Source organism: Typopeltis vanoorti, chromosome 16 (genome assembly GCF_054136105.1).
Source record: "Typopeltis vanoorti isolate ZY-2024b chromosome 16, IOZ_Tvanoo_1.0, whole genome shotgun sequence".
Taxonomy (NCBI): domain Eukaryota; kingdom Metazoa; phylum Arthropoda; class Arachnida; order Uropygi; family Thelyphonidae; genus Typopeltis; species Typopeltis vanoorti.
Window position 1 is genome coordinate 3,248,595 of NC_143564.1, and position 26,922 is coordinate 3,275,516.

General features: G+C 35.9%; 1 protein-coding gene across 1 annotated transcript in view; it reads left to right on the forward strand.

Annotated features, from left to right (window-relative positions):
* The window catches only part of Tnpo-SR (transportin 3), a 605,621-nt gene that overhangs the window by 349,496 nt on the left and 229,203 nt on the right, over positions 1-26,922 (forward strand). Inside the window, exon 15 of the mRNA XM_090405918.1 lies at positions 2,682-2,821. Coding sequence (XP_090262044.1) covers positions 2,682-2,821 — 140 coding nt within the window. The remainder of the gene's footprint in view (positions 1-2,681; positions 2,822-26,922) is intronic.

The following is a 26,922-nucleotide window of genomic DNA, read 5'->3' on the forward strand; positions in this document are numbered from 1 at the left end:
TTCAAACTGGAGAAAATTGAATATTTTTTTTATTTAATAAAAACAAAAAAAAACTTTCTGAACAAAATCTTTTTTAAGTTTAACCACCTAATCAGCCATATGGATGAAATACACATCCATAGCCTTTGTATCCATCATGTATTTCAATGTAATATCAATGGTATTACAGTTTTAATATGCACTTCGCATCCATGATAACCTTGACATCTATAGACATCCTGGCTAGTTGGGTAGTTAATAAACCACCGAAGAATATGCATAATGTAAAGGGCCATTTCATTAACAGAAATTTATGTAACAAATATTTTCAAAAAAAAAAAAAGTTGTTTGTTTTGTTGTTTTTACTGTATGTTACTATTCTTATTATTTATTGACTTCTCTTTGGAATGGTTCTCGCACAATAGAAATATTCTACAATGGTATAGCACCATTAACCACCTAACTGGCCATTATGGATAAAATACGCATCCTCATGTGCTTCGTATCCATCATATATTTCAATGTAATATCAATGGTATTACAATTTTAATATGCACTTCGCATTCACGATAACCTTGATGTCTATAGACGTCTTGAACAGTAGCGTGGTTAATCACTTTATGGAACTCCTATTAATTTATTAGGACATATCATTAAAGAAAGTTGGTTGGAGAAATCTTGGATGAGTGCATTTTTTTCCATGGTGAGTGGGATTTTGCATAATTTGTTGAGCCCAGGTCATAACTCATCAAATGGAATGCATCAAAAAATGCAGCCTTCTGAAACTTTGTCTTACTTACTGGACTGTAGATCAAGATTCCATTAAATGAAAAAAAGAAAAGTGTTCAGTGGAAAGGTTTCGGTGTTGAGACCACATTGTCATATAAATAAGGAGTTTTTACTAAAATAAAGAGCCAAAAGACATCAATTCGGTGATGCAAAATTATATAAGTAAAGTGGATATTAGATCCAGCATTATTTCAAAGCCGAATGTAGCAATTATGAAAGTTTCGTTAAAATGAGTTGACCAGAGAGCTTACGGGAATATACTCACCAGCATTCACTAGTTGCCTTATCGTGGACTACTTAGAAAATATACATGCTACCCAAGTGTCTATATATTCACTTTCTATTAGCCCATTTTTAATAAGCTTTCACTGGCCTGCCAGCTGTTTTGAACTGGTTGGTTCTCTTCAGAGACCAGGCAGAAACCTTAAGAGAGCAAAAACTCTCATTCAGTACTAAGGAACTTGAAATGTCAGAGAGGTGTATTTTTCATAAGCAAACTCTCGGTCACTGCATAAAAGTATTTGCTAAAGTAAAGAGCCAAAAGGCTTTGATTTGGCGATACAAAATTATATAAGTAAAGTGGATATTAGATCCAGCATTATTTCGAAGTCGAATATAGAAACTATAAAAGTTTTGTAATAATAAGTTTACCAGAGAGCTTGCGAAAATACACTCACTGGCATTCGTGAGTTGCCTTAGTGTGGAAAGAGCATTCAGGCCAGTGAAAACTTATTAAAATGGACTTGATAGAAAGTGAATATATAGATGCTTGACATCTATATATTCACTTGGCAGCGTTTATGTTTTCTAAGTAGTCCGCAAATGCCGGTGAGTGTATTCCCATAAGCTCTCTGTGCAACTTATTTTTACAAAACTTTTATAGTTTCTACATTAGGCTTTGAAATAATGCTGGATCTAATATCCACTTTACTTATATAATAAATAAGGAGTTTATTAAAAAATAACTAATTAAAACTCAACAAGTTTTGTGTATCGTAAGACTTACATCATCAGGGGTAATGGTACATAAAAGTTTTACACAAGGAAAGCATATTAACAATTAATTACACATATTAGATGTTTTTTTTTTTTTTTTGATAACTTCACAACTGCTAAATATAATTGATAAACCAGAATACAAATGATAATTTTGTTATTGGATGCATATCGGAACATTGCTAGTTGTTGCTATCACTTTCTGTGATATCACTCGTTCTATATCCAGGCTCAATGGTAGTTCAATTTTTGATGAAAGCAGTCCATACCTGATGTAAAATGAAGCCTTGATTTTTATTGCCACGATGAATATTGTCAAAAGTGAGGGAAGGGGGGGGGGTATGGTTTTTCTTCCTAGAAATGAAACAGGATTGTGTTTCATTTCTAGGTGGCATCACCAGGTTGTCCTTGCCCTACTTAAGAATGGCAAGAAGATGTCTGTTTAAGACATTGGTTAAAAGATTTGTCACCTGAGCACTACTAGGTTTTGAAAATGCAAAAGAAGAATTTTTGAAATGAAAAAGACTTTCAATTTCCTTTCAAGTTTTCACAATTTCTGTTATTACTGTTATATTTATACCATTCTGTTTTAATTGTTTGTTGAGTTTTATTTCTTTCCTAATCAAGTAACTAGCCTTCTAGGTGGCTACATTTGAAATATATCCATTATTTCAGATAATTTAATAATTTTTTATTTTTTGACATTACTGTTTCTACTAATCAAACCTGCTTTTCCTCTGGATGCTTTTGAGTTTGTATTCTTTGTACAGTAGGTTTACTGTCTTTTATTCCATAATAAATCATATATATTTATTGTGATTATATAATAATAAAAATAATGTGGGTGTGGGAGTGCATATTTACTTTAAGAAAAGTTTTTTAACTGATTCCATGATATAACAAAACTGTTTTCTTAGGGAAGAAAATAAGATTGTTCCTCAAGTAGTTGATGCTATTTTAAAATTACCTCCAGTCACACACATAGCTGTTCGATATACAAGCACTCAGTTACTTGGTGAACTGTGTGAATGGATTGAGAAACATCCTCAATATTTAGGTAATTTCTGAATTGTATAATATTCTGAAATATATTAAATATCCTGAATATTACAGTAATTTATAAATTTATATTAATTCTTCTGTTATTGGAGTTGCCTTTAGCTATTATTAATTATTTTAAATAATTTTATCTTATTTATTGTCATTTGCAGTTAATGATTCTAGTAATAAGACCTATGAATTACCAATTTGGTATCAGTAGTACTTTAACAATTTTGTGTTATCACTCTTTATATGTTTTAGCAAAATGTGAGTAGAAATCACGATAAGAAAAAAAGGACTGTACTTATGCAGTGATGATTTGTTTTATTTCACCTTATATGTTTCTTGTTTCTGTTTCTGGTTGTTCATTATCAGTGTAGACTTCTCAAAGAGAAGAGAAAAAAGCAAGAAACTAATATTGCTCCTAAAGTCCAAATGGTGCCCTCTGGTGGGCTGATTTGGTTGACTTGGCAGTTGGGCTGAAGTTCTCAAAATGTAAGTCTCCCAAATTTGGGGTAGTTTCATGCACCCAAATTTGTTGAGGTTAGGAACGTTTTTTTAGAGCTGCTGAAGATTCCTTGAATAATCTCTCGTATTTAAACTTGCTGCAGTGTATTATTTTTGTTTTCTTCCAGCGAATTCTATGGTGGGTATCTAAGGCATGGTCTGCCAGCCCAGAGCGGCTGTACTGGTGAAACCAGATGTAGTCTTTGTGTTCTGAAATCCTGATATTTGTTGTTCTGCCTGTTTGGCCAAAGTAGGACAATTTGCAGCTGCAAGGGACTTGGTATACACCAGGTAGGTCTAGGGGAAGTGGTTGGTCTTTGGTAGAGCGGATAAGGGATGCCAACTTTTTATATGGTCTGTAACAGGAAGTAAGGTCATATTTTCTGAGGATATTGGTTATTTTCTCAGAGGTGCCCTGGATGTAGGGGATGGTGATAGATTTGGTATAATCTTTATTGTGGAGGGGGGGACTGTGGTTTACTGGTTTGAGTATTTTTTGGATTTTTTGGGGGTTATAGCCATTGGCTAAGAAAGTGTTGTGGATGAGGAATCTTCAGCAGCTCTAAAAAACGTTCCTAACCTCAACAAATTTGGGTGCATGAAACTACCCCAAATTTGGGAGACTTACATTTTGAGAACTTCAGCCCAACTGCCAAGTCAACCAAATCAGCCCACCAGAGGGCACCATTAGAACTTTAGTAGCAATATTAGTTTCTTCCTCATTTGCTTTTGTTAGTGCCTTGCTTGCACATACCATATCTTTATGTTCCTGAAGATGGCAACGTGACGTTGCCAAAATATAGAAGTTATTTATTAAAGTTATCTTTAATTAATATACTTTATATGTGTTGTTAATTCCGTAAACTAATTATCAGTTATGTATGACCAACGTATAAGCCTTGCTACTAGAACAAAGAGAAGAGAGTAAACTAGTTAAATTAAAAATCATAATACAGTGAACATATTATTGTTATTATTAAACTCATGTGCTGAAAAAGCACTCATGACCACCTCTTGCAACAAATTCCACTCATTCACCAATCTGTAAACAAAAATCCAGTTGTCCTAAAATTGTTAATCGTACTTTACGCTGCTTTCAGGGGTTGAACCTCATTTTTCTTTCCCTCATTCTTATGCAATTATTAAAAGGAGGCGCAATTATAAAGATGTTTCATTTAGTTCATGACCTAAAGCAAAAGTTTAAACCCACATTAAATGTTATCAAAGACAGGAATGCAGCAGTATTAATAGTAGAACTGGAAATCAAAAACAGATGGGAAGAGTACTGTGAAGAACTGTACAGCAGAGAGGATAAGAAAAATTTGGAAGAGCCATCTTACCAGAAGAATTTTTGTTTGCAACCACCTCCACTTAGGCATGGAATTGAAATTGCAGTTCTTCTTCTTAAGTATTCTGCAATTGAGCAGGTTCTTCTCTTAGTAGCAAAAACTTTCCTTCCACTCTCTTCTGTTCTGAGCCTTCTCTTTCAAGGTTGTGTACCTGTCTCCATTCAGCATGTCATCTAGCATTGTTTTTCTTACTCTTCCTCTGGGTCTTTTTCCGTCTATTTTTCCTTTGATGGCATCTCTGAGGATTCCATTTCCTCTCAGAATATGTCCAATCCAGTTTCCCTTTCTTTTTTATCCTCTTTAACAGACTTCTTTCTTCTTCTTCTACTCTTTTTAAGACCTCTTCATTAGTTATTTATCTGTACCATTTGATTTTTTCCATCCTTCTCCAAATCCACATCTCAAAGCTCTAATTTCTTCTTTCTTCAACATCCAAGTTTCAGCTGCATAGAGGGCAACGCTCCACACATAACATTTTATTAGTATTTTCTTTAGGTTTCTGTCAATTTTACTTCTGAATAAATTCCATTTTCTATTAAAGGCATCTCTTCCCATTGCAATTTTTGCTTTTATGTCACTTTTTCATCTCCCATCACACTTCCTAGATATTTAAATGTCTTTACTTGATTCAATTTTTCCCCATTTATTCTGATATCCATATTTGCCTTTTTCCTTGCTATTTTCATTACCTTTGTTTTTCCTATGTTAATTTTCATTCCATAATTGATACAGGATTCCAGTAATCTGTTCAACAGATGTTATAGTCCTGTTCCAGTATTTAATAATAATGCCTTGTCATATGCGTATCTTATTGCAAATATCTGTCTACCTCAAATCTTTATTCCTTCTTTTGAATTCTCCAGTGCTTCTTTTAGCATTGCTTCGGAATACATGTTAAACAAAATTGGTGACAGAGGACAGCCTTGTCTTACTGCTCGTCCATTGATATCTAGTTCTGTTGTACCATATATGTCTCTCACCATGGCAGTTTGTCCCATATATAGTGAAATAATTAGCCTTCTGTCTTTTCAATCTTTTCGATTACTTCCACCATCTTATCCCATTTTACAAAGTCAAAAGCTTTTTCAAAATCTGTATAACAGATATCATCATCATCATCATCAAATTCCTGCCATGTACCCTCAAGGGGTGTACAGGATATGACAGTACTACATGAAAAAATTACATCATTACTAACTTCCTATCTACAATTTTCCTCCAAATCAGTCTGTTACTTGTCAAGACTCCAACATTATCAGATCTTATATTTCTATTGTCTAAGGCACTTTGTACCGTATCAATCCACCTATATCTTGGTCTTCCTCTGGGTCGTTTTCCTGCCAACCTGGCAGAGAACACTTGTTTTGCTAATCTTTCCTCTCCCATTCTATTTAAGTGACCATACCATCTGAGATTAGCTCTGCTAACGCATTCCTGGATGCTGACAATGTCAAGTTCTTTCCTAATATCCTCATTTTTAATATGATATTGCCATTGATGCCATCTGTTCACGCCTCTAATCTTTCTCAGGACTCTCATATCTGCGGTCTCTAGTCTTTGGTCAAGTGTTTTACTTCTGACCCAGCTCTCAGATCCATAAGTTAAAATTGGTTTGAACACAGTCTTGTATATAGCTAATTTAGTGTTCCGACTAATTTCTTTCTTATTCCATATGAATTTATTCAATTGACTTCCCACGATACCAGCTTTGCTGATTCTGTTGTCTATTTCTATATTTAGTTTACCATCTTCAGTAAAAATTGTGCCTAAGTAGCTGAAATGTTTTACTTGTTCCACAGGTTCTCCATTCACAACACAATTGACATTTTCAATGATTCTGCCTATTTTCATTGTCTTTGTCTTTTTATTGCTGACCTTCATACCATATCTATTACAACAGCTATTCAATTTAGTCAGAGAATCTTGCAGACTTGTAGCGGATTTATTTAGAAGTATAACATCATCCGCATAAAGCAAAGAGCTGACATTAACATCTCCAATTTTGATATCAGGTTTAATACCACATTCCTTCATAATGTGATCCATATAGATAATGAATAACAGAGGGGATAATGTACATCCTTGTCTCACACCAGATTTAACATTAAACCATCTTCCTGTACTACCTTCAATTCTAACTGCTGACTCACAACTCAAATAAAGACTAAGTATTGCTTGATATAATGCCCCATTGACACTATATAACTGCAGCGTATTGAATAGCTTCTCTCTTGGCACCTTGTCATATGCCTTTTCCAAATCGACAAAACTTAAATACAGATCTTTGTTATATTCCCATGCTTTCTCGACTATTTGTCGTAAAGTGAAGATCTGATCCTGACAGCCTCTATTTGGCCTGAATCCAGCTTGTTCTTCACCAAGCTTTTCTTCCACAATTCTTCTCAACCGTTTCTCAAGAATACTTGCATAGATCTTGCCAGGAACACTCAGTAGGGAAATACCTCTGTAATGCTCACATTCAGTTTTATTTCCCTTTTTATATATGGGTACTATGAGAGCTCTACTCCAATCATCGGGAATTCGTCCCTCTGTCCAGGCTTTCTGAACTATGCAGTGCAGCCACTGTAAAACTCTTTTACCACCATACTTCAGCATTTCTGGTCGAATATCATCTACTCCTGCTGCCTTTCCACATTTCAAGCCTTTGATGGCTTTTTCTACTTCAAGTATGGATATGTATTCCTGACTGCATGCCTGGGCAGTGTTTTTTATCACTGTGCTGTCATCACTGCTTGTTTCATTTAGCAGTTTTTCAAAGTAATTACTCCATACTTCAAGGATATCTTTTTCTCCGGTTTTCATTTCACCTTTATCATCTCTAATTCCTTTTACAGCACTCTTTCCTCCATTCCTAAGCTTCTTCAACAACCTCCAGAATATTTTGCCACCTTCTTGATATTTATTTTCTATATTCTTGCCAAAGTCCTCCCATGACTTTTGTTTAGCTAGTTTTACACACTGTTTAGCTTTCTTACATTTGTCTCTGTATTCTGTAAGAGTAAAAGCTGACTTATTTGCCAGGAAGTTTTGATATGCTTTCTTCTTTTCCTTCACTGCCTCTTTAACTTCCTGTGTCCACCAGGGAGTTCTGATTTTTTTATCTTTGCACACAACCTCACCACATGCCTTTCTGGCAGAATCAATCAATGTTTCCTTCAGAGTTTGCCACTGAATCTCCAAGGTTTGATTCCTGTTCTCAAACTCTTTCATTTTCTTTTCAATAATATTTCTGTATTTTAGTCTACAGTTTACATCTGAGAGCTGCTCAACTTTTATTCGCTTTAAAACTTTCTTACATGTTATTCTTTTCAATATGAAATTCAATTTTATCCTGCTCAAGACTAAATAGTGATCACTTCCAATTTCAAATCCTCTGTACACTCTGGTGTCCTGCACCAGGGAGAAAACATCACTATCAACAATAACATAGTCAATGAGACTTTTCTTATTCCTAGCCTCTTCTCTCCATGTGAATTTGTGCACATTTTTATGTTGGAACATGGTGTTAGTAATAACCAGTCCATGTCCTGAGCAGAAATCCAACAGATATTTGCCATTATTATTAGCTTTGCTCTTTTCTCCAAATTTTCCCAAAATATTTTTGTATGTCTCACAATCATTTCCTACTCTACTATTTAGATCCCCAACAAGGACCAACTTTTCGTTTTTCATTGTGTCAGTTGCTTTTTCTAAAGCCTCAAAAAATTCCTCCACTTCTACCTTAGTAGAACCTTCTGTTGGACCATAGGCACAAATAAGTCTCATTGTCCAGTTCCCCATTCTCATATTTGCCCAGATTACTCTACTTGAGACTGACTGCCATTCAAGAAGATTAGCCTCGTATTTTGTGTTGAATACTATGGCTACTCCTTCTTTTCCTTGATTGTTATTGCCTGAATATAACATTTTGTATTTATTGCTCAGAAAGATCTCACCAGTTTTGTTCTTTTTTGTTTCAGTCACCCCTATTATGTCGATCTGGTACTTATCTAATTCCTCAGCTTGCTCCATTTCTTTGCCATTCAGGCTTCTTACATTGATAGTACCGATCCTTAACTCTGGTGATGTTGAGTTGGGGTTTGTTTTCAGATTTGTTCCAGTAGCTGACTTTTCGCTGTTCGCCCTGGTTCCCTGGCGAAAACAACGGGGGCCTTGTTTAACCGGGCGACGCCCCAGCCGGGATGAAGTTTTGTCATGTTGTACCATCATTTTTTATTTTGGTTTAACCAATAAGAATACAATTTGGTCGGCTAAATCCCAAATTGCCAGCCCATCCTCGTTCGTTCAGTATCAAAGTAGATACCCAACAGGGTGCACCACGAGAAGGTGAGGATTGGACATTAAGTCAGAAGCCCTGGTCGGTTCTCCGCATTCCAATATAACAGATATTAACCTCTTTATTCACTTCCAGACTTCTTTCACTTATTATTTTTAACAGTCTCTCATCTCACCTCTTGTTCTCCTACTCTTCCTGAAACGAAACTGATCTTCTCCAAGAAATTCTTCCGCCTTAGATGCAATTCTTCATGTTAGGATTCTCATGCGTATTTTTGATGTATGGGAAATGAGGCTTATTGTTCTAAAATCCTTGCAGTTCACTGCATTACTTTTCTTTGGTATAGGTATAAATTTTAAGGTAATAAATCTTTTGGTAATTCTCCTTTGTTATAAATTAATTTTATTATTCTGGTTATTTCTTCAGTTGCTTTCTTCTGAAGTTGTTTCAGGTATTCTGCAGGTATTTCAACTATTCCTTCTGCCTTTCCACATTTTAGTTCTTTAATGACCATTTCTACTTCTATCTTCAAAATCTCTTGTCCTAGATCATCTTCATTGACCTTCTTTATATCTTCTAATGGCAACTCATTTGATCTATTTTCCTTGTCATATAGATCTTCAATGTATTCTTTCCATCTCATTAGGAATTTATCTTCTTAAGTTATGATTTTCCCATTTTTATTTTCTATGCCTCTAGCTCGAATTCCATTTCTCTTGTGATTCATGCTTCTTGCTTTTTCGTACAAAAGATCATGCCTTCCCACTCTCTCATAAATTTCCATTTCTTCACATTGTTTTTTAAGCCAATCTTCTCTACTTCTTTCTGCTCCCTTCTCAATTTGTCATTCAGGGTTCTATATTGTATTTTCCCTTCTGGGGTGTCTTTATTTTTCCATTTTCTTCTTTCTTCCGCTTTTTCTTAGGACTAAGCATACACATGTAACCACAGTAATAAGATTTTTTAATAAGTAAATATTTCGTCCTAAGTATCATAGGACATCTTCAGTACAGTTAATTCAAATAATACAAATAAAACAATTCAAACTACTTAATTTAATTCTATAACATGCAACTGCATGCATAGAAGGATTCCATTGTAAGCATGCGCCATAAGTGTATGTGATTCCTAGTATTGTTTGAATTAACTGTACTGAAGATGTCCTATGATACTTAGGGCAAAATATTTACTTATTAAAAAATCTTATTACTGTGGTTACGTGTGTATGTTTAGTCATGAATGCCCACAGGCTTCATTATACAACGCAGTTAAAGATCTTAAGAAAAATAGAGTCCCAGTGCAGATGGAAGGAAGGATGGAAGGATAGAAGCGAGTGTTTTATAGATTGATTACAAGGATATTGAAGACAGGATCATGGCCTAGAGACTGGAATAAGTCGGTATTCATATCACTGCACAAGAATGGAGATATGAAGGATTGACGATTTAATCAATTAAACTAATATAACTATTAATTTAATCTTTCATGCAAGCAAGATTTTATTAAAGATTGTTCTAAATAGGATTGAGGCCAAAGTTAAAGCACATATGTCTGAGGAACAAGCAGGTTTTAGGAAAAGTAAGGGCACCAGAGATCAGATCCTTTGCCTTAGACAGATCATAGAAAACTATAAAGAATTTAGACTCCCTATGGTAATGTTCTTCATAGACCACTTCAAAACTTTTGACTGTTTTCAGCATGTAAAACTGTGAGAGATAATGAAAATAAATGAGTTTTCCTCCCCATACATTATCAGATTGATTGCTAGCTTGTATATTGAGCAAAATGCCATGGTTACAACAGGTCTTGGGTTAGCTGATTGGCTTCAGATAGGCAGGAATCAGGCAAGGATGCCTACTCTCTCCTCACCTGTTTAGTATCTATGGTGAGGACATCATGTATGTAGCATTCGATGAGCTTAAGACAGGAATTAGGATAGGTGGCAGATGTATTACTCTTGCATATTTTCTACCACTGTTCTTTTGTTCATTTCATTTAGCAATCTTTCCAAGTTATTACTTCAGACATCAAGAGGAAGAACTAGGAAAAATTCTTGACAGAGTTAATTAGATTAAGAACAGATGCCTTCAACTTAATCCTAGAAAGACAAAGATTATGGTTCTCAAAGGAATATAGACAGGAAACCTCCTGAGGAAGAAAATTCACCTTAACTAAGAAAGAATTGAGGAAGTATACAGATTTGAGTACCAGGCAACCATCATTAATGTGAAGAATTGCTGTTCAGAGGATGTCAGAAGAAGATTAGTATGGATAAAATAACAGTCAGAGACTTGTCTAAAGTCTGGGAGAATGGATCTATCTCCACAGGAACGAAGTTGAGAATTCTGGATGCAGCTGTTTTTTCAGTAGCGACTTATAATTGGGAAACTTGAAACCTAAAGAAGTCTGATAGGAAAAGGATAACTGCTTTTGAAATGTGGTATTGCAGGAGACTGTTGAGGATCTCGTATACTGAAAGGCAGACAAATAGATGTATGCTAGAAAAGATCAGTAGAACTTTAAGACTCCTTAGAAGTATTGACAGAAAAAAAAGCTTGAAATACTTTGGACACATTGAAAGGATGGAAGGACAACTTCTAAAAACAGTAATAGAAGGTAACTTAATATCTTCTTAGGGAAGAGATTAAGTGGTAGTCACTCAATGGATTGATGGATCGTGTGTCTGGATTAAGTGGGAGAGTTGAACCTCCAGAAAAGCTTATGACTGGGCCGACTGGTGTGGCACATCACCAAGGAGTGGAGTGACCATACAGTATCTGATGATGATATCCAATGAATCTATAGATGGAATTCTGATATCAGGTTTAATGTCACTTTTTTACATAATGTCATCCATAAGATGATGAATAACAGTGGACATAATGTGCACCACTATCTCACACCTTTATTTTATCAAACCATCTTCCTGTACCTCCAGTTTTAACTGCTGACTTACAATTCAAATATAGTTGTCAGTCAGATTTGGATAATTGTATTTCTGATATAATTATGCCATATAATTGTGGGGTAATTAAGGGTCAAAGCTGTATAACTGAGAGGAGACTTCCACATAGCGTTTATAGGAATGTGGAGAACCGACCAGGGCTTCTGACTTATTGTCCAATCCTCGCCTTCTCATAGTGCACCCTTTTAGGTGTCTATCTGGATACTGAACATACGAGGATGGGCTGGCAATTTGGGATTTAGCCAACCAAATTGCATTCTTGGCGTAAACCAAATTATAAAATGATGGTACAACATCATTATTATTATTATTACGTGACACCTCCAAGGAGTCATCATGGGAGGGCACACTACTCTACTTTGCTAAATACATCTCATCCTCTCCACTACTACTTAATTCTCAACTACGCCACTACTACAATCACCGCCATCTATCGCCCATCATCACCAACAATAGTATTTTTTCTGAAGACCGATTTGTCTGTACACGGGATGAAAAACCCGAATCTCGGGGAGAAAAAATCCTGCTACCACCATATGAGATCAGCTAATTCGCCTTCAACTGAAAAAGCCCATATAACGATTCCCCTCGTCACTACGAGAATTGAACCCAGGTCTTTTCCAATTGAAGTTCGAATTTCCGCTATTCTTCCAATCGTGCTATGCCTGAAATCACAGACAGAATTTCATGCTGCCTCGAAGCAACGCCCGGTTAAACCAGGCCCCAATTGTTTTTGCCAGGGAACCAGGGCAAATGGTGAAAAGTTAGCTACTCGAACAAATCTTAAAACACATCCCAACTCAACATCGGCAGAGTTCAAGATCAGTACCATCACCATAAGAAGCCTGAATTTCAAAGAAATGGAGCTAGCTGAGGAATTAGATAAGCACCAGATAGACATAATATGGGTGACTGAAACAAAAAAGACAAAAACTGGTGAGATATTTCTGAGCAATAAATACAAAATGTTATATTCAGGCAATGATAATCAAGGAAAAGAAGTAGTCATAGTATTCAATATTAAAAATGAGGCTAATCTTCTTGTATGGCAAGCAGTGTCAAGTAGAGTGATGTGGGCAAATATCACAATGGGGAACTGGACGATGAGACTTATTTATGCCCATGGTCCCACAGAAGGTTCTACTAAGGTAGAAGTGGAGAAATTTTTTGCGGCTTTAGAAAAAGCAACTGACACAATGAAAAAGGAAAAGTTGGTCCTTGTTGGGGATCTAAATAGCAGACTAGGAAATGATTGTGAGACATATAAAAATATTTTGGGAAAATTTGGAGAAAAGAGCAAAGCTAATAGACGTCTTGTGACTAGTGGAGTGCCACAGGGCTCTGTTCTTGGACCATTGCTTTTCAATTTCTTCATCAATGATATTGGAAAGGATCTGAGAGGAAGTGTTCACTTGTTTGCTGATGATGCAAAGTTGGGTAGAGCAATTGTGAGTGCACAGGATGTCAAAATTTTACAGGGTGATTTGGATAGTTTGGAGGACTGGGCTAGGAAAAATGGATGTCAATTTAATGTGGCAAAGTGTAAGGTTATGCACTTTGGGGTGAAAAGAATAGCAGCAGTATATCGCATTGGTGGAACCATACTCCAGGAGATTGATGAGGCCAAGGATTTGGGAGTGTTGGTGAATAGGGAGTTGAAGTTTAGGGGGCACATTGCAAAAGTAACTAAAACTGCTCACCAAATCACTTGGCTTCTGAAAAATACTTTAACATGCAGAGACGAACAAGTTGTTGTTCCTCTGTATCGAGCCTTGATAAGACCCCATCTGGACTTCTGTGCCCAGTTATGGGCACCAGGGTTTCTTCGTGATGGGGAGGAAGTGGAGAGGGTCCAGAGACGAGTGACCAAGATGATAGCAGGTCTGTGGAATGAACCTTATGAGAATAGGTTGAAGATTTGAGGGTTGCAGAAATTGGACGATAGGCGAAGGAGGGGTGATATGATTGAGACATTCAAATTACTGAAGGGTTTTTATAAGATTGATCCAGAAGATATTTTTGAAAATATGACTGGTGGTGGGAGGACTAGGGGCCATGCATGGAAGCTGGTCAAGAGCATGGTTGACAAGGGTGTTAGAGTTAGGTTCTTTACTTGGAGAGTGGTCAATGAGTGGAATAAGCTTCCAGAGTGTGGGTGCTACGACCGTGAATGAGTTCAAGGCAATGTATGATAGATACTGTGTGAATGTTGAATAGTTGTTCTTGACATGATGTTAGGGCCTCCCTCGATGAGTCTGTCGACTCCTTGGAGTTTCCCGGAACAATAATAATAATAATAATAATAATGATGATGGCAAATATCTGTTGGATTTCTGCTCAGGACATGGACTGGTTATTACTAACACCATGTTCCAACATAAAAATGTGCACAAATTCACATGGAGAGAAGAGGCAAGGAATAAGAAAAGTCTCATTGACTATGTTATTGTTGATAGAGATGTTTTCTCCTTGGTGCAGGACACCAGCTTGTACAGAGGATTTGAAATTGGAAGTGATTACTATTTAGTCTTGAGCAGGATAAAATTAAATTTCATGTTGAAAAGAATAACATGTAAGAAAGTTTTAATGTGAATAAAAGTTAAGCAGCTCTCAGATATGAACTACAGACTAAAATACACAAAGATTATTGTAGAAAAAATGAAAGAGTTTGAGAACAGGAACCAAACCTTGGAGATTCAGTGGCAAGCCTTGAAGAAAACCCTGATTGATTAAGCCAGAGAGGCATGTGATGAGGTTGTCTGCAAGGATAGAAAAATCAGAACTCCGTGGTGGACACAGTAAGTTAACGAGGCAGTAAAGGAAAAGAAGAAAGCATATCAAAAGTTCCTGGCAAATAAGTCAGCTTGTGATCTTAGAGAATACAGAGACAAATGTAAGAAAGCTAAATATTGTGTAAAACTAGCTAAAGAAAAGTCATGGGAGCACTTTGGCAAGAACATAGAAAATAAATATCAAGAAGTGGCAAAATATTCTGAAGGTTGTTGAAGAAGCTTAAAAATGGAGGAAAGAGTGCTGTAAAAGGAGTTAGAGATGATAAAGGTGACATGAAAACGTGAGAAAAAGATATCTTTGAAGTATGGAGTAATTACTTGGAAAAATTGCTAAATGAAACAAGCAATGATAGCCCAGTGGTAAAACATTCAACAGGCATACAGTCAGGAATACATATCCATACTTGAAGTAGAAAAAACCATCAAAGGCTTGAAATGTGGAATGGCAGCAGGAGTAGATGATATTCGACCGAAATTATAAAGTATGGTGGTACAAAAGTCTTACAGTGGCTGCACTGCATTGTTCAGGAGGCCTGGACAGAGGGACGAATTCCAGATAAATAAAATAAATTCTATGTGATGATACAGCGTTCCCCCTTTATATGGGAGTTTACGGTACCATCTAGTCCCCCAAATTTTATCCGTGCTCCGACACCAGCATAGGCTGACGAATCAGACATATGGCTGGATTATTATTCCTAACTGTAATCCGTGTGTGTCCTCAGACCAGTTTGCCTGCTTGCGGGATGAAAAACACCAGATAAACTGGCGGAAAAACCCTGTTGTCTGTGCCCAAGACCGGCTAACTTGGCCTATGGCTGAGGAAGATCCTTGAGCTCCTCAAGTTGTTGACGGGAATCAAACCTAGGATACTCATTCCTCAGGCATATGGTTGCGAAGCGCAAAGCCACTAGGATAACTGCGCAGACAAATTCCAGATGATTGGAGTAGAGCTCTCATAGCACCCATATATCAAAAGGAAATAAAACCGAATGTGAGAATTACAGAGGTATTTCCCTACTGAGTGTTCCTGGTAAGATTTATGCAAGCATACTTGAGAAACGGTTGAGAAGAATTGTGGAAGAAAAACTTGGGGAAGAACAAGCTGGATTCAGGCCAAATAGAGGCTGTCAGGATCAGATCTTCACTTTATGACAAATAGTTGAGAAATCATGGTGTTTTGTCGATCTGGAAAAGGCATATGACAAGGTGCCAAGAGAGAAGCTATTCAATACGCTACAGTTATATGGTGTCAATGGTGCATTATATCAAGCAATACTTTGTCTTTTTTTGCGTTGTAAGTCAGCAGTTAGAATAGAAGGAAGTACAGGAAGATAGTTTAATGTTAAATCTGGTGTGAGACAAGGATGTACATTATCCCCTCTGTTATTCATTATCTATATGGATCACATTATGAAGGAAAGTGGTATTAAACATGATATCAAAATTGGAGATGTCTATGTCAGACGCTTTGTAATGTCTTTGCTTTATGTAGACGATGTTATACTTCTAAATAAATCTGCTACAAGTCTGCAAGATTCCCTGACTAAATTGAATAACTGTCGTAATAGATATGGTATGAAGGTCAGCAATAAAAAGACGAAGACAATGAAAATAGGCAGAATAGTTGAAAATATCAATTGTGTTGTGAACGAAGAACCTGTGGAACAAGTAAAACATTTCAGCTACTTAGGCAAGATTTTTAGTGAAGATGGTAAATTAAATATGGAAATAGACAACAGAATCAACAAAACTGGTATGGTAGGTAGTCAATTGAATAAATTCATATAGAATAAGAGAGAAATTAGTCGAACACTAAATTAAGTTTTAAAGTGAATAAAATTTGAGCAGCTCTGAGATATTAACTGTAGACTAAAATACACAAACATTATTCAAGAATAAATGAAAGAGTTTGAGAATAGAAACCAAATCTTGGAGATTGAGTGGCAAGCCCTGAAGAAAATGATGCTTGATTCAGCCAGAGAGGCATGTGGTGAGGTTGTTTGCAAGGATAGAAAAATTAGAGGGGTGCTTAACGGTCAAAGCTGTATAACTGAGAGGAGACCTCCACATAGCCTTTAAAGGAATGCGGAGAACCGCCCAGGGCTTCTGACCTAATGTCCAATCCTCACCTTGTCATGGTGCACCCTGTTGGTATCTAATTGGATACTGAACGAACGAGGATGGGCTGGCAATTTGGAATTTAGCTGACCAAATTGTATTCTTATTGACTTAAACCAGTATACAAAATGATGGTACAACATGATAAAATTTCATGCCGGCTGGGGCTTCGCCTGGTTAAACAAGGCCCCTGTTGTTTTTTCCAGGTAACCAGGGCAAACAGCGAAAAGTCAGCTACCGGAACAAATCTGGAAAGCACACCCCAACTCAACATCACCAGAGTTAAAGATCGGTACTATCAACATAAGAAGCCTGAATGGCAAAGAAATGGAGCTAGCTGAGGAATTAGATAAGTACCAGATCGGCATAATAGGGGTGACTGAAACAAAAAAGACAAAAACTCGTGAGATCTTTCTGAGCAATAAATACAAAATGTTATATTCAGGAAATGACAATCAAGGAAGAGTAGTAGCCACACTATTCAACAAAAATTACGAGGCTAATCTTCTTGAATGGCAGTCAATCTCAAGTAGAGTGATGTGGGTAAATATGAGAATGGGGAACTGGACAAGACACAATGAAAAAGGAAAAGTTGGTCCTTGTTGGGGATCTAAATAGCACACTAGGAAATGATTGTGAGACATAAAAATATTTTGGGAAAATTTGGAGAAAAGAGCAAAGCTAATAATAATGGCAAATATCTGTTGGATTTCTGCTCAGGACATGGACTGGTTATTACTAACACCATGTTCCAACATAAAAATGTGCACAAATTCACATGGAGAGAAGAGGCAAGGAATAAGAAAAGTCTCATTGACTATGTTATTTAAATTAAACATATTTGGTCGTTTGATAATTAAACATACAAACCATTGTTTTAATACTGACTATTTACAAACATCTTACATTATAGCCAACCAATATCACTAGCAAACTGCTCTAGCTTTTTCAATGCGTTTACGGTAAATGCAAATTGAAAGGATCATAAAAACTTTGTATACAAACTAGTAGCTAAGGTTACACGTTCACGTGACAGAGACTGAAAGGACTTGTTGTTCTTATTCATTATCACGCATGTGTGTTTGTTGTAAACGTGTAATGTGATTACTGGCTAGCCGTAGTTCAGATGGATTTAGAGAGAGGATCAGGTTTTTCCATGAACTGTTTATAACGGTACCCTGATTTCTGTTGAGGTTTCCGCCGGTTATTAAAACTATTGTGGCTTCCTTGAATAAACGATATCTGTAGTTGTCATCCAGATATGGCATGGAGCTGTTTTGCCAGAAGAGATACTTTTGTTGTGGTTTACTTCAACAACATGTTCTTTTTGTCTGATTTCTAAACTCCGTGAAGTTTGTCTGATGTAGTCACGACTACAGGCGCAAGGAATGTAATATACTCCTGGATATTTGTAGAATGTCACCTTATCTTTATGGATCCTAAAACCTTTCTGATGCTGGTGGTTGGTTTGAAGACCACTCTGGTGTTGTAGGGTATTAGTATTCTGGCTATTTGATAAGAAATTGACCTTATGAAAGGGATTACTACAGTAAAAATGTGCTGGGAGCTTGATTCTTCTTGTCTGGGGTTGTCACCGTATAGATTTTTATTGATGATGTTTGGAGGATATCCATTTTATGATAATGTGTTGGCTATTAGTGAGAGTTCAGTCTGTGTATCCTCCTCTTCTGATATAAACTCCCTGGCCCTATTTTTTAACATGTGGATAATGCTCAGTTTGTGTGTCTTGTGATGGTTTGAAGTATAATGAAGATATCTTCCAGTGTGTGTAGGCTTCCTGTAAATAGATAATTTGACACTATTTGATTTTCTTTATCAGGATCTCTAAAAAATGCAGTTGGCTGTTGTTTTTCACTTCTAGAGTGAATTTTATCTTATTATGTATTGAGTTAATTTTATTCACAAACGATATTGGGATTTCTATATAATGTCTTGCCATATAATGAAAATGTCATCAACATATCTTCACCATATAGAGATTGTGGAGAGAATTTCTTTTTCAAGTTTTTCCATGAAAAGGTCTGCGCAAGATTGTGATAGTGGGCTTCCCATTGCTAGGCCTTCTAATTGCTGGTATATAGTGTTGTTAACTTTGAAGAAATTAGACTGAAGGCAGTGTCTAAACATCTCTGTGATGTCTAGAGGAAAGAAGTCTTGGATGATGTTTATTACCTCTTCTACTGGTACATTGGTGAAAAGGGATACAAATCTAGACTGGCTAGCATGTCTGTTGGTGCAATCTTAATGGCTTGGAGTTTATTTACAAAATGCTGACTATTCTTGATATACAATTCTGTTGATCTTATTTTATTATTTAATAAGTTTGCAAGGTGCTTTGTCAAAAGGTAAGTTGAGGATGATCTTCCATCAACGATTGGACGGAGAGGTGTATATCCTTTTTATGTATTTTAGGTGTCCCATAAATTCTTGGAGTGATGGGATGTGAGGATTTTAGTATTCTCTTCACTTCTTCTGGCCAAATGTTACAATTTCTGATTAGTTGGTTTCTTTCATTATGATTTTTTTATTATGGTGTCTCTGTCTAGGATCTACTGACCATTTACAAACATTTCATGGGAATGAAATGTTTGTAAACGGTCAGTATTAAAACAATAGTTTGTATGACTATGTTATTGTTGATAATGATGTTTTCTTCCTGATGTTTTCACTAGAGTGTACAACAGAGGATTTGAAATTGGAAGTGATCACTATTTAGTCTTGAGCAGGATAAAATTGAATTTCATATTGAAAATAATAACATGTAAGAAAGTTTTAAAGTGAATAAAAGTTGAGCAGCTCTCAGGTGTGAACTGTAGACTAAAATACACAAAGATTATTGAAGAAAAAATGAAAGAGTTTGAAAACAAGAACCAAACCTTGGAGATTCAGTGGCAAACCTTGAAGAAAACCTTGATTGATTCAGCCAGAGAGGCACGTGATGAGGTTGTCTGCATGGATAGAAAAATCAGAACTCCATGGTGGACACAGGAAGGTAAAGAGGCAGTGAAGGAAAAGAAGAAAGTATATCAATAGTTCCTGGCAAATAAGTCCGCTTGTGCTCTTAGAGAATACAGAGACAAATGTAAGAAAGCTAAACAGTGGTGTAAAACTAGCTAAACAAAAGTTATGGGAGGACTTTGGCAAGAGCATAGAAAATAAATATCAAGAGAGTGGTAAGATATTGTTGTGTCCCAATTTACGATAATTAGGCTTTCAACTATCCCCACATGTGAAACTCTACCTGTCTTTGTCCAAATCTTATTTATATACGAGATATCACCCAAATACAAATATTCGAGCTTCTTCTCCCCTTAGTGTCCCTAAACATTTATTTTATACTGCACCTTTCAGGACATTTAGTTTAAGATATAAAATTCAAAAACAAGGGGCGATTATCAAAATATGTGTGAAAAACTGTGTGTGAAACTAATATGCAGTTGTGACCTTTATCTCGTAACTTAACATCCCCCCCCCCGTGTCATTATGTTCATACGTTGTTACATGTGGTGCATTGAGCTAATCTTAACAATAATGATGGTCTAAAAATCCCAAGAATATGGAAGACACGTGTTTACCCACATAATCTTTTTGTCTAAGAATTAATTATAAATAGGACTGTAACATAGAACGTTAAATTAGGACACCACTTTTGCTATAATAAAACTATTTATATGAATTTCTCTGATGATGATATAAATAGAATATAGCTTTCATGTAGCCCCCCCCCCTCCCCCATACACACACTAGGTCAGGACAGTAGAATAATGGTTGGTCAAATCATTATCTCTTTGGTGTACTGTTTGAAATGTAATATAGCTTGTCTCAGTATATATACGAGGATTGTCTGAAAAGTTCTCGCCTTCGACCATAGATGACAACACTATTTGCATTTTTTATTTTTAAGTAGGTACATCTGTCATAAGCATCCATGTGAAATTGCAAGTCATTCTATCAAGTAGTTTGTTTTATACAGCTGTCTGAAGCAAACGTATTGTCTGTATCCCTTGAAATGGATGAAATGGTGTATCATGCGGTTATAAAATTCTTTGTAAAAGAAGGTTTAATGCCAAAAGAAATTCATTCAAAGTTCATAAAAGTTTATGGGCACTCTTCTCCTTTGTTTTCGACAATTAAGAAATGGCTGCTGAGTTTAAATGTGGCCTTGAAGATGATCCACGTGAAGGATGTCCAAAAAGTGTAACAACACCAGAAATCATTGATCAAGTGCACGATATGGTTTTGGATGACCGGTTAGTCAAAGTGCGTGAAATTGCTCAGAATAGGCATTTCAAAAGAATGTGTAGGATATATTTTGCATGAAGAATTGCAAATGAAAAAGCTTTGCACAAGATGGGTGGTGCACTTGCTCCCAGCAGATCAAAAATACACTCGCATGAAAATCTCTGAACAGTGCTTGGAGTGTTTTAACAAGAATAAAACTGATTTATGCATTGATTTATTACTATGGATGAAACTTGGATTCACCATTACATACCAGAATCCAAACAGCAGTCAAGACAGTGGACAGAAGCCAGTTGTTCAGCTCCAAAGAAAACAATGTTGGGTCCATCAGCAGGGATGGTCATGGCATCAGTGTTTTGGGATGCTAAAGGCATTTTGTTTATTATTTATCTTGAAAAGGGTAAAACAATAAGTGGGGAATATGATTCTGATCTTTTAACCAGACTTGACGAAAAAATTCCTGAGAAAAGACCCGGTGTGCAGAAGGAAAATATCATCTTTCATCAGGGCAATGCATCTATCCACATATGTGTTTTGGCAATGGGAAAATTACGGGATCCAGACTATGAATTGTTGGAACATCCACCCTATTCTCAGATTTGGCTCCCTCTGATTTCTATCTCTTCCCAAAACTAAAACTGTTCCTAGCTTGTCCAGCTGACTGCAGCTGTAGAGGGGTATTTTGCAGATCTTACTGAGAACCACTGCAGGGACTGGATAATGGCACTGGAGCATCACTGGAATAAATGTATTAGTGTTAAGGGAGATTATGTTGAAAAATAAAAATAATTTTGAAATTATAAATTTGTTTTTTCATTGTTAGGCAGAGAACATTTAAGACCACCCTCACATATATGTGTATACTCTAGATGATGATCTTGATAAGAATGCTGAAAGGTCGGGTCGAAAGTAATTATTTCTATCACAGTTGTAGTCTTTTTTCGAAATGATTCTTTATCCTCAGTTATCATGTAACATTTCTCATCTCTGATTCCTTTCATAGTAACCTTTCTAAACTTCTTCAATAGCCTCCAGAACATTTTGCCACATTTTCTTATTCTCACCTCTCTTCCCACGGCTCTTGTTTAGCAATTTTTGGATATTACTTTCACATATCACTTTCTTATATTTTCTTTGTAATCTCTCAGAGAACATGCTGCATTACTTCTTTTGATATACCTTATACCAGGCTGTTTATAAAATAAGAACTTAAATCTTCTTTGCTTACAAGTTTCCATACTGCTGTTGGATCATATAACTTCCATTGTGATATGGAAAGCATCTTTAACCTCCGTCATGTTATAGTTTTGTGGAATCTATTGGCCAGTTGTTTTGATCAGCTGCTTGTAAAAAATCATTAACTCAAAATAATTACTCCAGAATCAAGATATCTTTATCTTCAGTTTTCATGCCACCTTTCTCATTTTTGAACCATCTTTTATGATTTTTGGAGAAAAACTTTTTTTTCTTTGCCGGAATGCAGCATGACTTCCACAAATAGCTTTCAACAAGTCATCTAGTCTGACTGGAAGCATTCATTAGAGATGCCTTTATAGCAAAATTGTACACTCACATACACATGCACACTTATGCCATTGTCAAAAAAATGTGTGTTTATATATAGACATTTATATTTATCTCTTAGCTGCAATACTTTGTTGGCTGCAAGTAGTGTCAGATTTCTATATTGAAATGCAGGCACACAGGTAAGATTCTAGATATATGTATATTGGTATGATAATTATCTCCTATTCTCACTTCCTAGAAAATCTTGATAACTATAGATTTCCTATTTATAGTGAGTTATGAAAAGTTCAGATGGACAATAAAAGGTTCCTTGTTTTTACATTTCCTTTCAGGATTCACTTTTCCTATCTGAAGAATTTCCAAGGAAAAATTATCAAGCATTTAAAAAGTGACTCATCAAATCAAATTTCCAATAACAGCTGTTAAATTGATACTGTTCTAATGTAACATTCAATATCTGATAAGCATTTCTTCTTCTATATGGAAAATTAGGGAAAGAAAAATCAAATTTAATTTACACTTAATCATCATCAAATTCCTGCCATGTACCCTCACGGGGTGTACAAGATATGATAGTACTACATGAAAAATTTACATCATTACTAACTTGCTATCTACAATTTTCCTCCAAATCAGTCCGTTACTTGTCAAGACTAAAACATTATCAGATCTTACATTTCTATCGTCTAAGGCACTTTGTACCGTATCACTCCACCAATATCTTGGTCTTCCTCTGGGTCGTTTTCCTGCCAACCTGGCACAGAACATTGTTTTGTTAATCTTTCCTCGCCCATTGTTACCATATCACCTGAGATTAGCTCTGCTAACACATTCCTGGATGCTGACAATGTCAAGTTCTTTCCTAATATCCTCTTTTTTAATATGATATTGCCATTGATGCCATCTGTTCACACCTCTAATCTTTCTCAGGGCTCTCATATCTGCGGTCTCTTGTCTTTGGTCAAGTGTTTTACTTCTGATCCAACTCTCAGATCCATAAGTTAAAACTGTTTTGAACATGTCTTGTATACAGCTAATTTAGTGTTCCGACTAATTTCTCTCTTATTCCATATGAATTTATTCAATTGACTTCCTACCATACTAGCTTTGTTGATTCTGTTGTCTATTTCTATATTTAATTTACCATCTTCAATAAAAATAGTGTCTAAGTAGCTGAAATGTTTTACTTGTTCCACAGGTTTTCCATTCACAACACAGTTGATATTTTCAATGATTCTGCCTATTTTCATTGTTTTTGTCTTTTTATTGCTGACCTTCATACCATATCAGTTACAACAGTTATTCAATTTAGTCAGAAAATCTTGCAGACTTATAGCGGATTTATTTAGAAGTATAACATCATCTGCATAAAGCAAAGAGCTGACATTAACATCTCCAATTTTGATATCATTTTTAATACCACTTTCCTTCATAATGTAATTGATATAGATAATAAATAACAGAGGGGATAATGTACATCCTTGTCTGACACCACATTTAACATTAAACCATCTTCCTGTACTTCCTTCAATTCTAACTGCTGATCTGTGCAAGTATACTTGCACAGATCTTGCCAGGAACACTCAGTAGGGAAATATCTTTGTAATTCTCACATTCAGTTTTATTTCAATTTTTATATATGGGTGCTATGAGAGCTCTACTCCAATCATCGGGAATTCGTCCCTCTGTCCAGGCATTCTGAACTATGCAGTGCAGCCACTGTAAGACTTTTCTGCCACCGTACTTCAGCATTTCTGGTCAAATATCATCTACTTCTGCTGCCTTTCCACATTTCAAACCTTTGATGGCTTTTTCTACTTCAAGTATGGATATGTATTCCTGACTGCATGCCTGGTCAGTGTTTTTTACCACTGTGCTGTCCTCACTGCTTGTTTTATTTAGCAGTTTTTCAAAGTAATTACTCCATACTTCAAGGATATCTTTTTCTCCCATTTTCATGTCACCTTTATCATCTCTAACTCCTTTTACAGCACTCTTTCCTCCATTCCTAGGCTTCTTCAACAACCTCCAGAATATTTTGCCACCTTCTTGATATTTTCTTGCCAAAGTCCTTCCATGACTTATTTTTTCTGAGATCTTTCTGAGCAATAAATACAAAATGTTATATTCAGGCAATGACAATCAAGGAAAAGAACGAGTAGCCATAATATTCAACATAAAATACGAGGCTAATCAAGTATAGTAATGTGGCCAAATATCACAATGGGGAACTGGACGATGAGACTTATTTATGCCCATGGTCCCACAGAAGGTTCTACTAAGGTAGAAGTGGAGGAATTTTTTGCGGCTTTAGAAAAAGCAACTGACACAATGAAAAAGGAAAAGTTGGTCCTTGTTGGGGATCTAAATAGCAGAGTAGGAAATGATTATGAGACATACAAAAATATTTTGGGAAAATTTGGAGAAAAGAGCAAAGCTAATAATAATGGCAAATATCTGTTGGATTTCTGCTCAGGACATGGACTGGTTATTACTAATGCCATGTTCCAACATAAAAATGTGCACAAATTCACATGGAGAGAAGAGGCAAGGAATAAGAAAAGTTTCATTGACTATGTTATTGTTAAGAGTGATATTTTCTCCCTGGTGCAGGATACCAGACTGTACAGAGGATTTGAAATTGGAAGTGATCACTATTTAGTCTTGAGCAGGATAAAATTAAATTTCATATTGAAAATAATAACATGTAAGAAAGTTTTGAAGCGAATAAAAGTTGAGCAGCTCTCAGATGTGATCTGTAGACTAAAATACACAAAGATTATTGAAGAAAAAATGAAAGAGTTTGAGAACAGGAATCACACCTTGAAGATTCAGTGGCAAGCCTTGAAGAAAACCCTGATTGATTCATCTAGAGAGGCATGTGGTGAAGTTGTCTGCAAGGATAGAAAAATTAGAACTCAATGGTGGATACAGGAAGTTAAAGAGGCAGCGAAGGAAAGGAAGAAAGCATATCAAAAGTTCCTGGCAAATAAGTCAGCTTGTGTGCTTAGAGAATACAGAGACAAATGTAAGAAAGCTAAACACTGTGTAAAACTAGCCAAACAAAACATTTACACTTAATTAAATTTAAAAATAATAAAAATATTACTATAGAACATCTCTATACGTATACTGATGCTCTACACTCCCTAAAATTCGAACATTTAATCTCAGTTTTCTTTGATATGGAAAAGCATGTAACAGTGCTTGGTGATTTGGAATATTGAAAGATCTATAGATTGGTCTCATACGGAACCTCTCTCTTTTTATCCAACTGAATGTTCCAAAAAGGTTGGTCGATTGGTAGAGCCTCTGCTACTAGTGGCTCGCAAAAAGTTAAGCAAGTTTGAACGCTGTTAGTTAGTAGTTCGAAGGAGATCGATCATTCAATGCTGTTGGCACACTCTCCCTCGATGAGTTTTTGGATTCCCTGGTGGTGTCACATAATGATAAAATTGAATTTCATATTGAAAAGGAGTGTGAAGAAAGCTTTAAAACAAATCAAGGTTGAGCAGCTTTCAGAAGTGAATTGTAGACTGAAATACACAAACATCATTGAAGAAAAAAATGAAAGAGTTAGAAAAACAAGAACCAAATCTTGGAGATTGAATGGCAAACCCTGAAGAAAACATTGATTGATTGATTCAACCAGAGAGGCACGTGGTGAACTTTCTTCAATGTTGTTTATGCATTTCAGTCTACGAACTGCTAATTTGGTGTTTTGTCTAATTTCTCTCTTATTCCATATAAATTTATTCAGTTAAGCTAACCTACCACACCAGCTTTGCTTATTCTGTTGTCTAGTTTTAGATTTAACATGCCATCTTCACTAAAAACCGTGCTTAAATAGCTGAAATATTTTACTAGTTCTGTAGGATCTTCATTTAGAATGCAGCTGAAATTTTCAATGCTCCTGCCTATTTTCATAGTTTTGGTCTTTGTATTGCTGATTTTCGTGCCAAATTTGTTACAGATGTTATTCAATTTAGTGAATAAATCCTGGAATTTTCCAGTAGACGTGTTCAGGAGTACATCATCATCAATTGTATAAAGCAAAGAGCTAAGTTTGACATCTCGAATTCTTATATCAGGCCTGATACCACTTTCTTTCATAATGTGATCCATATAGATCATGAATAAGAGTGGAGATAATGTACATCCTTGTCTTTCCCCTGATTTTACATCAAACCTGTTTCCTGTATTTCCTTTAATTCTAGCTACTGACTGACAACTTAAATTTAGACTATTTATTGCTCTGTATAATGCTCCATTCATATATAATTGTAGTGTTTTGAA